The sequence below is a fragment of the Acromyrmex echinatior genome, chromosome 15 (genome assembly GCF_024713525.1).
Source record: "Acromyrmex echinatior isolate Ae372 chromosome 15, ASM2471352v2, whole genome shotgun sequence".
Lineage (NCBI taxonomy): Eukaryota > Metazoa > Arthropoda > Insecta > Hymenoptera > Formicidae > Acromyrmex > Acromyrmex echinatior.
Window position 1 is genome coordinate 6,097,109 of NC_141866.1, and position 14,141 is coordinate 6,111,249.

The 14,141-nt window shown below is 33.0% G+C and overlaps 1 protein-coding gene across 5 annotated transcripts in view; it reads right to left on the bottom strand.

Moving 5' to 3' along the window:
• LOC105148918 (uncharacterized) overlaps positions 1–14,141 on the bottom strand; it is a 74,615-nt gene that overhangs the window by 22,057 nt on the left and 38,417 nt on the right. For 3 of the 5 annotated variants that reach the window (XM_087414128.1, XM_087414127.1, XM_087414125.1), the window contains one exon: positions 4,112–4,404. In XM_087414128.1, the coding sequence (XP_087270254.1) occupies positions 4,112–4,195 (84 nt within the window). In that variant the 5' untranslated portion in view covers positions 4,196–4,404. Of the gene's footprint in view, positions 1–4,111; positions 4,405–6,560; positions 13,482–14,141 lie in introns of those variants that run through there. The other 2 variants (XM_087414124.1, XM_087414126.1) reach the window with 2 other exon arrangements.

The following is a 14,141-nucleotide window of genomic DNA, read 5'->3' on the forward strand; positions in this document are numbered from 1 at the left end:
TCAACTAAATATATATGTGTATGTATTGCATTAGAGATACCCTGTAGTTAATTAAATAAAATTAAGTCGATTACATTAAAATAAATTTATCAACGTTTTTATTTAATATTTTTCAAAATAAAATAAAAAGATAAAGGATTCTTCATAAAAATCATAGGTTCATCTCTTAGTTCATTAGACAGAATTCTCAGTACTTTAATTGAATTTTTGTTATAAAGCACGAAGCAATAATTCCAAACATGAGAATGTAATCACTCTTTCTCTGTCAAAGGAGATTTAATTCGCACAGAGTCCACAGGCTTTTATGTCACGCGATAATTAAAATGCTGTAGAAGGATTGATCGCAACGTGACAATATTTAACAAAAAAAGGGTTAATTAACATTGATTCGCAATCAGCTATTGATAAACATGATAGGCTGTGTCGCTTTTAGAATTTTTCTCTTCGATCAAGCGAGCCCGTATGCGTACGTGCGTATGTATGTATGACGTCACGCGAGCCAACGGTGCGTGGTGTGAAGAATTGGTGATAAAGGCGCTAGCTGAAATGGCAAAGGCCATAAAACACTGGATTGCCCCGATTTATTCTCACCTGCGGTTGTGCCGATTCCTGCAGAGAAATGTGGTGTGTATCTAAACGGCTATCGCGAGTAAAGCCCCCTTACCCGACTTCCGGCGAACGGTACGCACGTATGATGCCCCCTTTGTCTTGATGGAGAACCTCTGAGAACCTTCCCAAGAACAACGTAACTAGCGTACAACGAACTGTTACCAAAGATTTCTCCACCTTTCTGGACCGTGTTAATTCTTAATGCCAAACGCGGAAGATCAACGCGCGCCATTTGTACCGCGTGATTACGTTCAGCTAATTAGTCGGAATTGACTAAGGTCAGGCGACGAGAATCAAAGGATAAATCTTGATAGACAATAGAGAAAATTAGAAATAAAAAATGTATACGAGCCTCAATGGAGAGATAATAACGCGATAATTGTCGGTCGAGATAAAACACGAGATAATGCAATCTTTAAAAAAATCTCAAATGCAGAACTTAATTGCTTCCAGATTTATATTGATGGAAAAATGACTGAATATTCGTTTAAACTGAAGTATAGTGTGTAGATATTTCATCTCGTTACAAGTATAACTGTCTGTCGGCAAAAATTTCCCTTCGACGATTTCTAGTGGTGGAATTATAATTGAGCCCGGTTTATCGTGTCCAAGAAATCAAGTATGATTCTAGAAAGCTTAACCGTTTATACCGAATAAAGCGTGAATTCTACTCGTTCCTTCTCGTTGTACTTAACTCCGCAAGAAGACGCATCGAAATGCACGCGTAGAATCTCCTTATTCAGAAAGCCGTGTCGTGTCATCTGCGCAGCAGGTTGATAATTACAAGAAATCATCAGCGGGAAATCGCCTGACACTGCCAAAGTTTCTACAATCAACGAGCGTCCAATCGAAAGCGCAAGCGACGATATAGCTATAAATATAACGTTCAAAAGAAAGAAAGTCTTACTATCGCAGACGTGTATTAGGTGTCCTAGAATCTGTTACTTTCATTTTAATAACAAATTTATTAACGAATCTCAAGTGATTTTCTCCTTAGAGAGCTTCAAAAGAAATAGTCATCTGCTATATTTTGTATATTTAATACATTCTGATATAATTAAGTTCTAAATTAAAGTTTTTTTTTTTTTATAATTAAGATTTATTTAAACAGTGTATATTATTTATAAAACAGTATAAACATAGTATTAAATTTGTATTATATTTTATTATTATACTAATTTTATAATATAAACAAATTATTATTTTTTTTTTAATAGTTCTATGATTTTCTAAATATTATCTATTTTCATAAAAAAATTGATTTTTTAAATTTGTAAACAGAGCTTTTAAACTTTAAAACCTTTATCTTAATTTTAAACAGTTTCGCAAGCATATATTTAAGTTTAAAAACATTCAAGTCTTCTGATCAAGATTTTTATCAATTCAATGATTATATTTGAAATTAATATGATTGTTTATTAAAATTAACTTGCATAACTGTATATTAGGTTGTCCTAAAAGTCTTCTCATCTTTTTATTTCATGAATGACACAATGTTATACACAATGATTTCGTAAATACTTCAATAAATTATGAGAAAAGATGCGACCTTTCCTTTATAATGTTTTTTTTCAAAGTTTTTTTTATTTATCAATGAAAAAATATTAATTGAGGCATTTTTTAATGTCATTTAAAAAACTGAATTTTTTTAGAGAAAGGAACAACACACAGGTAATCGAAAGATGACTAATCTGGAGAATAAAGTGGATAAAACATCCTAATCAAATACCATCAATTTGTTTCGAACGGCCAAAGGCGTGCGCTCTTTGGTCGTTCGAAATAAGTTGCTGGCGATTGATTAAGATGTTCTGCTCCTTGCTTTTTGGACCTTGCCTCTTCTGCCTACTACCTGTCTCTAAAAAATTCTTTTCGTGATAAAGGAGCCCTTTAAATTCAGAGAGCTCTTTAAATAATATAAAAAACTACCTCAATCAGCATTTTGCTAATAAATCAAAGAAACTTTTAAAAAATGGCTTCTAGAGAGCTAGAAAAAAATGGTAGAACGGTTGTATACTTCAGTAAATTGTGTCATTCATGAGGTAAAAAAATAAAAAAACTTTTGGGACAGTTTAATATAAATTATCACAATTCAGACTATTCAATACAGAAAATAATTGAAAACGTTATTTCAAGAGATATTGTACATCATCGTCGTCGATATTATTTTTATGAAAAAATAGTATGTGATCTCTTATAAATAAATATAATTAACTGGAGAGTTATGAGAACAATAATGAAATTTTACTTCTATTTACCAGACGTGAAATTTAATTTATCAAAAGCAACATATATGATATTCTTCAAATAGACGCTTTAATTTTTCAACGCTTAAAACAAGTGAACGCGTCAGCCATGATGGTATATCCGTTTTAATAAAAATTTTAGCAGGATTAAAAAAACCATCGAAAGCGAGTATGGCAGAAAGAAAAAAAATTATTATAGAATGCAGATATACATGACTAGAATATGAGAAGATGCATTCAGTAGAAGCACAAAATAAATGAACGTTGCGGGAAAGCAAAGATTTAGAACCACCACTGTCTGCATTATGCGTTGCGGCGTCACTCGGTTCTTTTTCGTCTCATTGTTCCTAGTATATACGAGGCGACATAAAACAAGCAAGGTGTCACACTCGCCCTCGTAGGATAATTAGTGACCTGTTCGTTTAGCGAAGGTACACTAACCCCGGTAAGCTCCAAAATTGAATGAAAAAGCTTTTTACGCAGAGAGAGATTATAACCTGTACGATTTCGATAACTTTTGACTTTTATTATTATATATACAAGTAGAATTAACCTTTGTTTATTTATAATTTTACACGACAATACAAAATACATTTCTTTTTATAATTTGCAAAATTAAATCAACTAAAAAAAATTATGAATTTTAATTAATTTTTAATATTATATTATTAAGAATATTTTATGTCTCAATTTCAGAATCTTAATGGCACATTAATTTCCATATTGCATAATTATCTTGTTAAAAAGAAGGAAGATATATATTTATCGTAATTTGATCAATATTTTATATTATAATACTACATCTTTATCAAAATAGAAAAAAATGCTGACAACGTCATCAATAAATTGTATCTATTTTCATATGCTATCTACCTCAATCGTTTTATCTGTTTTTAGTTGTTTTATTTATATCAATAATGATCATTATCTTACATCTTCATATCGATTATTATCGAGTATATTTGAACGTCATACTTTTTAAATATTAAAATATAATATAAGATTTATATAGTAAAAATAATTCCATAATAGATTATCGCACGAATGCATTCTGTTTTAATTATTGCTTACTAAAAATGAAAAATAGGAAAAGAAAGAGAAGAGAGAGAGAGAAAGAGAGATAGATTAAATAATAAAAAAAAAACTGACACTTTGTAATTGCAGTTTTCCGGAAAAATCGGTGAAAATCACAGCGAGGAAGTGATTGATAAGAATAATGGTGTTATAATTTCACCGTTCACGTGCATTATTACACTTACCGGGAACTTGCTGCTGTGAGTCTGCAAACTGGCCGCCTGTTGAGCCTGACCCGAACTCTGCTCCTCCCCGTACAAGGGTGGCATCCTGTATTCCGGTGCAAAGGGCTGCCCGGCTGCGCTTCGAACCTGCCCGTCCTCTGCGACGTTGGTCCTTTCCGGACCGGAAGTCGTTCGCAATGACGGCCTCTCGGCTACCGACTGCTCCCGGTGTTCGTCCTGCTGAACGTCTTGATTTTTCTGATTATTCGACACCGGTTTCGGTGGTGGCACTGGTTTGTAAAGCCCCTCTTCATCTGCAGAAATACATAACCGCTTTTTTAATATTTTAACTGTGGTATAACTTAATTTATTAATTTAAAATTTTTTAAATGTATTGAAAAAGAAATTACGATTGCAAATAAGATTTTTCATACAGCATAATAATTAGCATTATTAAAAACAAAATAAAGTTATGATGAGTAATAAAAAAATGTCAAATAAAAAACTATTTTAATTTTAAAACGTAATGACAATGGATAATAATCATTCAGACTCTTTTTTAGTCAAATTAAAATAAATAAATCACAAAATATAAAATATAATCATAAATATAAAAAAAACATCTTCCTAATACACAATTGTGAATTTTTCATGTCATACTTTAACGTAAAATTAAATCGGCGAAGAAATTATGTATGTACATGCAATGTGTACATATTAAAAATATGAAATAAGTAGTAGGTAATATATTCATCGCCACGGCGCATCCTGGAATATCCTTGAGCCTGTGACATGAATGTGTTAAATAACTTATTCAAATGAAAGATGCCTAGGGAGAGAAAATTGCTGTATGTATTATACATAAGTATACTGAAAACTATATTAAAGGTATTTTGTAATCATAGATAAACATTTATTTGTGAATAAAGAATATAAGTTGCTTTAAAGACCATGAACATTTCGTTCAGTAATATTTACGTAAATCTATCGTTCGTTCAGTAATATTTACGTAAGTTTATTGTTCATTCGATAATAAGATACTAATTAAAGTAGTTTATTGTATATTAATTAAAGTCTACATTTGTTAATATATTTTTTCCTCGTTCACTCAATTTATTCCTCGTTTTCAACATTTTATGCACTAAAGTCTCATAATATTTTTAACACAATTACAACAGAACGATCGTAATGATATTATAGTTACACACGTACGTGTACTGCATTATTAATGTCATATTATATCCCTGCTACGTCCTAACTACGTCTGCATTAATTCCACAGGAGGTGATATATTTCGGTGCAACTAGATCGTAATTAAGGTTTGCCTTGGAGATAAGGACGTGTAAGTTACATTATAAATCAACATGGAAAGAATGAATTTGTTGAAGTATCTAAAAATATAAGAAGATACACCAGTAAAATAAGTTTTTATGTAAGAATATATACATATAAATATATATAAACACATAATATAAAATTACAAAATGTATCCATGTTTTTTAATAAAATTTCTGTGCCGTACGAGCAAAGTAATGATAACAAAAACATAAACAGATAAAAAAATAAACAGATATTTTTTTGTATTATTTCTTTTACAAAAAGTCTGATAAAATGAGAAAAAAATATTCTATATATATTAGGTGTTGGAATTAATTCGTAGCGTTTTACAAGTGATAGGAAGTACTTTCATTAATGTATTTTTTAATGCTCATGTGAAATAAATAACATTCTTTCATTAAAAACGCTACGAATTAATTCCAACACCTAATATATATATAAATATATGATTAAAATATATTAAATATACGTATATACTGTATGGGCAACTTTTCATTTTTTTAAATTCAACTTTTTATAAAAAAATACAAAAATAATCTTTTTAATCATTTTTATATCTTCTTATTATTATTATTTTTTTGTACCAAGAAATAATTTTCACAAAAGAAAGACATATATGAATATATACGAATATATTTTGTACATAATTATATGTACTTTTATGAATATGTTTACATATAATTATATATAATATTTATATATATGTTTTTATATAAATAACTTTTTTCCAAATACAGATCTAAATATTAGGTGTTGGAATTAATTCGTAGCGTTTTACAAGTGATGGGAAGTACTTTCATTAATGTATTTTTTAATGCTCATGTGAAATAAATAACATTCTTTCATTAAAAAACGCTACGAATTAATTCCAACACCTAATATAATTTTACTGAAATATAATATTAAAATAATTATGTAGAAAATTCAAGCATGATAATCAACGCTGCAAAAAATTTTGATATTCTAGTAACTAGTATCTCCTACATAATTATTTTGATCATCCAATAAAATTATTTTTAGATCTGTATCTAGCTAAATTTTTAGATACTGAAGCAAAACCTTTTTTTCCATGTATATTCTTAGAGAACATGAACTATCTAGTAATATGAGATCAACACGTGTCTATGTGTACCTTGGCTTTGATTCTGCCGCCTGAGACGATTCTCCTGCTTAACTTTACGGACGGTAGTGGCCATCGCGTGTTGGCTGACCATCTCTAACGAATACTTTCACAAATGTACTTCGAGTCCCCTGTTTTCACCCTCGATGGTCACCCTAGCGAACGAGTTATCGACAATGACAGACCCCGGGTCTGTTCAACTCAATGCGTGTGGCTTCGGATAATGCATATTCTTAGATGAAATCCTCCAACCCACAGTTGAGACCAATTACTATAATCGTCAATCTGTGATTTAAGATTTAAACTGACATATCATAACAAAAATATACCGTCCTGATTACGAGAAAAGATGTTATACTGACGACGACTTAAGTTTGGGGACCACCCAAGACGCAATTTCTTGTACAAATTGAAAGTCTTTTCGTCGCACATCAGCAAATTCTTTATTTTACACGAGAAGGAGTCCCGGCGATGACAGACTGCCAGCTGTCCCGACGAGCATTTTACAAGATTACAAAGTTCATTAGTTCTCCTCCATTAAGACGTTGCAGCAGTTTATCTCAAATTAGTTTCGCTAATTTCTCCGCAAGGTGACCGCTTTACTCGTTAAGGTACACTAATTTATATTTATGGTCCCGCCTTTTTTGTAATTGAGACAATGATTTCACTTTAATTAAGGAAACGAAGGATGATAACATAATGAATTAAAATGTATGCTAGTTGGTTAACGCAACTTTGGGAGGAATTGGGTTAATTAGCATTCTTCTACACGACGGACTTCCGTTTCACAGACAACCTTTTGTCTCACCCATGAAAATCACATGGATCTTTTTTTTTTCTTTTCAAAGGCCGTCATCATCTTGTCACTTTCACGCGAAAATGCTTATTGTTCGACGCAGCGAAAACTCCTCTATTTTTCATGCGGTTGCGCACGAAAAGAGAACGCATTTGAAGTCGACTATGAAATAACTTTCCTCGTTCGGTGAGTTTTATGTATTCCACAAAAAAGTTCGCGCTGACGAACCGAAATTTTCAGTGTATTTGCTTCGAAAAGAAAATTACAGAACGACGTCGATCGTTTTCTCTGAATTTCCAGATAAAACTCCAAATAATTTATCAGAAATACGACACTTTGAAATTCGTGCACCATTTCCAAAATGGGAGTTAATGTATAATGTCTCTCGCCAATTTATCGTTTCCCTTATTTTTCACGGAGAGAAAGCTTTTTCTTTGCCATAGCTTAATGGCGACTTTCCTTATGCATCCTTTTTCTTCCACCCTTTTTCTCTCTCGACGGTTCTTGTAATATCCCCGATCCAATTTATTCAACCGCTGCCTTGATTACTCGACGATGTTATTTGCTGCTCCCCGAGACTTCCGGCGCTTCACAATAAAACGTACTTTGTTTGCCGCGATAATGCAACTTCAAAGAATGCCTAGATTTTTTACGTTCATTAATTTAACTGCAAATTTTCTTTCTCATTAAACTATCTATCATTCAAATTCTCTCAATCACTTGATCGAAATTTCTCCGATCGGCATACACAAATCTCGCGCGTATAACTATAACAAAAATCAATCAATGAATTCAACTATTCACTTATTCTTCCGAATCAAATCCGTTAACGTCCAATTTTCTTTCTTATTCATCGATCTCGATGCAATTCCGTCAGTCAACATACGGCACATGAAATTAAACTGACGTCCTACAAATCTACTTGTAATTCAATCCTTCATCAGTTCAAATTATTATTCCTGAATCTTCGGATTACTTTATCCCGATTCTTCTTCTCCCGATTAATCTTCCTTTCACGCTAGATATTCAACTGAATATTAACATTTCTAAATCTGCAGCTTTCACTTCCGAGTATCCAATCGGTTTTCTTCGAGAAACGTCGCACTTTCAATGATCCTTGTCGAGAGAACGAAATATCGACACTTCGCGAGTTTTCCTCGGCAGCTCCTCGTGCGTGATTCGTGTTCGCGCGAATGCCGAGCGCACCGGTCGAAAGAAGCTGTTTTTCCTCCGCGCTCGCTAGAGTAGAGACGAGCGTGTGTAGCAACCTTAGAACAACTCACGCCGGTGGAGCTCAAACTTTCCATTGAGTGAACGTCGTGGTTCCGCCGTTCTGACTTCACTTCCGGTATCGTCCCACCACGAGGAGTCATTATAGACACTCCGGCGGTGGGAGAGAGCGAGACGGAGAGGGATGAACGAACGACAACGGGGAGTGATTGCCGGAGCAGGCGGAATGAAATAGTCAGACGTCAAGAAGGAGAAAGAGGGAACAACGTGTAGTGAAAAGGGAGAGAGGCGAAGAGAGGTCGCAGGAGGGACCAGGAGGGACCAGGAGGGACCAGACCGACGCATCAGATAATTTATTCTGTGCTCATACGCGGCCGAGCTCCGCGACGCGCATCCGACGAATATCAAGCTGCCTCGTCGCTACCGAGATCTCTCGATCACCAATCGTTAGATCCGTAGTCTGAAGAAACAAACATTCACGACGAATTTTTGTTCCTTTCGTGTCTGGAGTTCGCTTGAGTACCACAGACAAAGTGGTGTTTCGTGTTTTTTCAAGTGAACTAATAATCTTTTACGTGAATATGTATTATAAAAAAGAGGAAAATATAATTTCTATTTTCTGAGCTTGAAATCGATACAGTTACGACTTGACGATGGAATTGAAGTGCATGTGTGATTTTAATTCGAAACGGTCTATCTTTTCTAAATATATTCTCCATATTAAATCGAGATAAGATCTAAAGTTTCTTAGCTACATATTTCGTTATGCTTTAGGAATTAGTAGGAGTTTGTGAGAAATTCTCTTATAATTCCTTTCATAAGCTTAATAACTTAATGAAGTTACGAAGCATAACGTTAGAAGTTAGACAAAGTTTAATCATTTTCAGACATACTTAATTCAATGACTTACTTAATTTTTAAATAAAAATGATTGTTAGTTTCTCTCTCGAGAAATATTGAAAATATTTTTAAAAAGAGGATTAGAATTTTTCTAATTTAAAACAATTAAAAATTTTTGATTTTGCATATTATAAAATAAAGATCCCATTTACTTGACGTATCGCTTCCGTTCTTACGATCTTGTATTAACAAAACTTGCATCAATTACGAGCGACAATTTGAATGGGGAACAATTTTGCATTCAAGATAGCAGTACAGGGCGAATTAAAGCCCCTGATTCGAAGGAAGAAAAGAAGGAAAAATCTGAACATCGAGTACTTGCTTTATGCGTTCGGCGAGATTTCCACCGCCGGTAATAACACGGTGCGGTACACGCCGGAAAGGAGAAAAAAGACGCGATCGAAACACAGATTAGTGGTTGCCGATTGCGTAGAATCATTATCGGAATGTGGGGCACAGCGAAGATAAGAGCAAATCGTGCGGTCTTTCGCGGTGATCAGGGAAAGCCGATGAGGATGAAGAGGCATCACAGAGCTTGATTCTACTCGTTTAATTCCTATCTTGATCAAGCCGTGCAACTCAATATCCAAACGCTGTTGATTATCGTCTTTATGTGAGGTAGCTTAACACATTCCCATTGCACGCTCAATATATTTCTATATCGTATTTATATACTATAATACAGAATTAATTAATCTCACAATCACAATTTATGTTTTTCAATTGAAAATAACAGATTTTAATTGGTAATTTCACGAAACACGCACTATTCGATATCTGCCTGATATTCATAATTCTATGATAATCGATTCTTATAGTTAAGATTTTCTAAGTACAGTCTTAAGATTTATAAGCCATTCATTCATAGCATCTAAAGAGATTATTTAATACTGATCTGTATCTATTTGATCCAAAATGTAATTAATTTTTTTGCATTTTATTAAAAAAATTTTTTCTCTAATATTTGACGATTTCATTTGTTAATAAGATTATAAAAATTGGTTAGTGAAAATTTTTTATTTTTTATTTCTTAAAGCTTTTTAATCATATTGGCCAAAGAACAAACCAAGAGAATTCAACAGAAAGCTTAAATTAAAAATAATCAATCTCTGTCACCGAAAAAAATGCTTGAAATGACTTTTTTAATGTAATTTACAAAAATTTTTTTTTTTTATTAAAAAATTGTATGTTCTAAAATTGAATGATATTAATCAATTTTTTGTAATGTAACTTACAAAATTTTCTTATTTTTAATTTAAAATTTGTGTTGTTTTAATAAAAATATTTGATATAATTAAAGAAGTTCAACCAAATTTTACACATATCAATAAAATAATAATTTATACCAAGCATTTTTCTCAGTGCTTATAAATGAATGTTATTTATCAGTCAATGTTCGCAAAGAATTATTCGCTCCAACGTAGCTTCCTAGCGATCCCGTTTTTACAATTTGATTATTGTAACATGCTGATGATCAATATACGATATACAGTGGCGTAATTTAATTTTCTAGCTGACATCTCAAAGGAATGTAACAGTTATTTGCGTCTTCACTCACAGAATGAGAAAGGTAAAAGTCTTGCCGCGGCTGAAAAATTTCACATATATCCACCTACTCGCTCCTATCCGTCACGTTTTAACCACCGCATCGTGATGGATCGTCGCCTCGACACGACGGCGTGGATTACCATCTTCCTTCTCGATGCTCCTGAGATCAATCAGCGGATAAGAACTCGCGGTTATTATTGGTAGAACGCGGATTTCAGTTACGCCCACCTGTCAATTCTGTTGCTTCGATTTAAAGCACTTTGAAAATTTCCTTTCACATAAATTTTCTCGTTCGCCATGCTCGATCCGAGATCTATATAATTACGTTGATTTTTACACGCGCGAATCATGCCGACCTGCCGGCGGCCGTTATCTCCAAATACGAAATTTAGCATAAAGCTGTAAAGCTCTATCGGATGATAACGTACCGCTATACGGGAATCGATTTGTATAATTCGATCGAAAGTTGTGTCGAGCAGAAAGCCGATGTTACGCGTAAGCGCTTTATAGTCGCGCATTTCCTATTTTCTCGACTCTTCCTTTTCCTCGACGAACTCGTTCCTCGACGAGTGACGATTCAGTGCGGCGAATGCAGCTGAGTCGATAGCCACTCCGCATCCGATGCTTGTCGATCCGAGATTTTTAACAAACCACATATATACCTGCCGTGCTTACCCCTTTCGCGGTCGACTTGATGGCCGCTCGCAGCCACTATCGATTTCTGCTATCGAGCCTGATTATGCTCGCGCGAAGGCGCGTGAAACGTGCTCCAACATTATATATGCAAGCAGAAAATATTCCTAAGGTAAGTTCGAGCGCAGTAACTCTGACACTGTGCTAATCCTTTCAACTACAATCCTACAATTATAAAAATTATACCCAAGTTCTAAAGTGTCCTGTTTAAAATACAGAATAATGTTCCTGTTTAAAATACAGAATGAACCTCCTCCTTACGATTGAAAGGAAGCGATTTAAAGTTTTCTTTATCTACAATTTTTTTAGAAACTCATAGTATTAATCGTATCGACTATACAATCATCAAAAATTTGTGCTTTGGATTCAAATGATCCATTTTAGTCAAAGATTAAATATGTGTAATATAACGTAAAATATATTATAAAACTAATCTTATTTTCTTTTTCCAATACTAATCACTACTACTAATCACTACTACTAATCACTATTAATAAAAAAATATTCATGACAAAAGTTTTTCAGCATCAGTACGGTTATACATTTCCTTGAATATAAAGTACAAGAATATTATAACAGACTACTTCATTTTCCACGATAATAGCAACGTGTTATTATGCAGACCTTATATAACTTTCCTAGTACTGTTATTTCTTCATTTCAATCACAAAGTTTCGCTGTTTGTGCTTCATCATGGAAGAAGTTATCGCTAATAATCGCTATAACGTGTTCACGTTGTAATCTCTCTTGAAACGCAAATAGTATCATCAAATTGTTAATCAGAATACTGTTAATTAGAATTAACAGTATTCTGTTTACAGTTAATTAGAATTAAATTTGTTTGCAGATTTTTTACCAATTTGGGATCCATGTCTCTGTTAATAAAAATGTTGGGAAATAAATATTTTTTTTTATAAGTTAAAAACAAAGAGCGTTTTAATAAGAATCAGAAAACGGCGCAACAATAATAAAAATTCAAAGGTTATTAAAAAGAAGGTGGCTTGAATTCTACATTTAAAAAATGGTTCAAAATTATCCGTAAATAAAAGGCAAGACAATAGGTACAAGAAATCCTGCTGCACATCGTTTTAAAGCGCTTTATAATCGCTTTTAATAAGTTTCGCACTTCTCGTTTCCTAATTTATTAACGCGTCATTAAAACGCAAGTGTAATAGTTTTAATTCGGATCTTAATGCAAAACCGATTCTCTCAACATTCCTAGCATCCTTTGCATCGACACTGCCGTTAGTTTCACACCATATCGCTTCTCTCTTCGGGGCATCGCTGGAATTAAACCCTACGCGAGATTCTGGCTTTCCTGATTCCGACGAGATATCACGGCAATAGCGTTCGCGTTCCATTTAACCGGTTCGCTATCGGCGAACGATGCAACGTCATCGAAAGATCCGCCGTGACGTCCCATTATGCCGTTCGCTCACCGTCGTCGTCGGTCGCTTCTCTATGCGCTTTACGCACTCCTCTCGTTCTTTATCGCCCGCTTGTTACCACGGCACGACGAATACATGGGAAATATACGTCGACGGTTTAGGATGGCGAAGGCTTTAGGATGGCGAATTCGTTTGACGCCATTATATGCTGTCGCGTTTGATGTTGACTTTATACGTCGAAGTTATCGGCAAACGTCGACTCCCAATGCCAGCCTGCGTTCCATTGTGACGCTCGCAGTTCGAAAAAGCGACACGAATTCACACACAATGCTGAAAACTAAAGGTTAAAACATAGAGGAATATTAATAGCACTTGTAAAGGAAAAATTTAAAATAATCACCCAATTGTATACACATACAGCTATGAAAACTAAATAAACGTACACTGAGAAAAATGTATATATATATATATATATATATATATATATATTTGAATAGCTTCAACCAAATATTTACTCACAATAAATATTTACTTAGTAAAAAAATTATTGTTAAACCAAATTAATGGTTTTTGTATCAAATAAATATACTTAATATTTAGTAAATATTCAGTTACTATTCAAACATGATTTGTTAATATTTAGTATTTTTTAGTTTATCGAAAAATTCCGATTAAAATCTTCGAAAGAAAATCTTAGATTATTTATATATTAAAGATGTTTTAGATATATATAGTCTGTGAAAAAGTAACTGGAATTGGAAATTCATACTTTCCGTATAAAAATGAATGTTTTATATATAAATTATATATATAAAATAAGATCAATATTTATATTTAACAACACAGTTTTATAATTTAAATGAAAATTTCCTTATTTTACCTTAATTATTTTTTTAAAAAAACGTATCTTCTTATTAAAATAATTTTTGATTCAGGTTCTAAATCGCTACCAAACTTTTTGTATTATTTTCAGATATCAGATACAGTATTAAAAAATCTGTAATTTTTCATAATTTTTTAATTTTGTTAAAAAATACG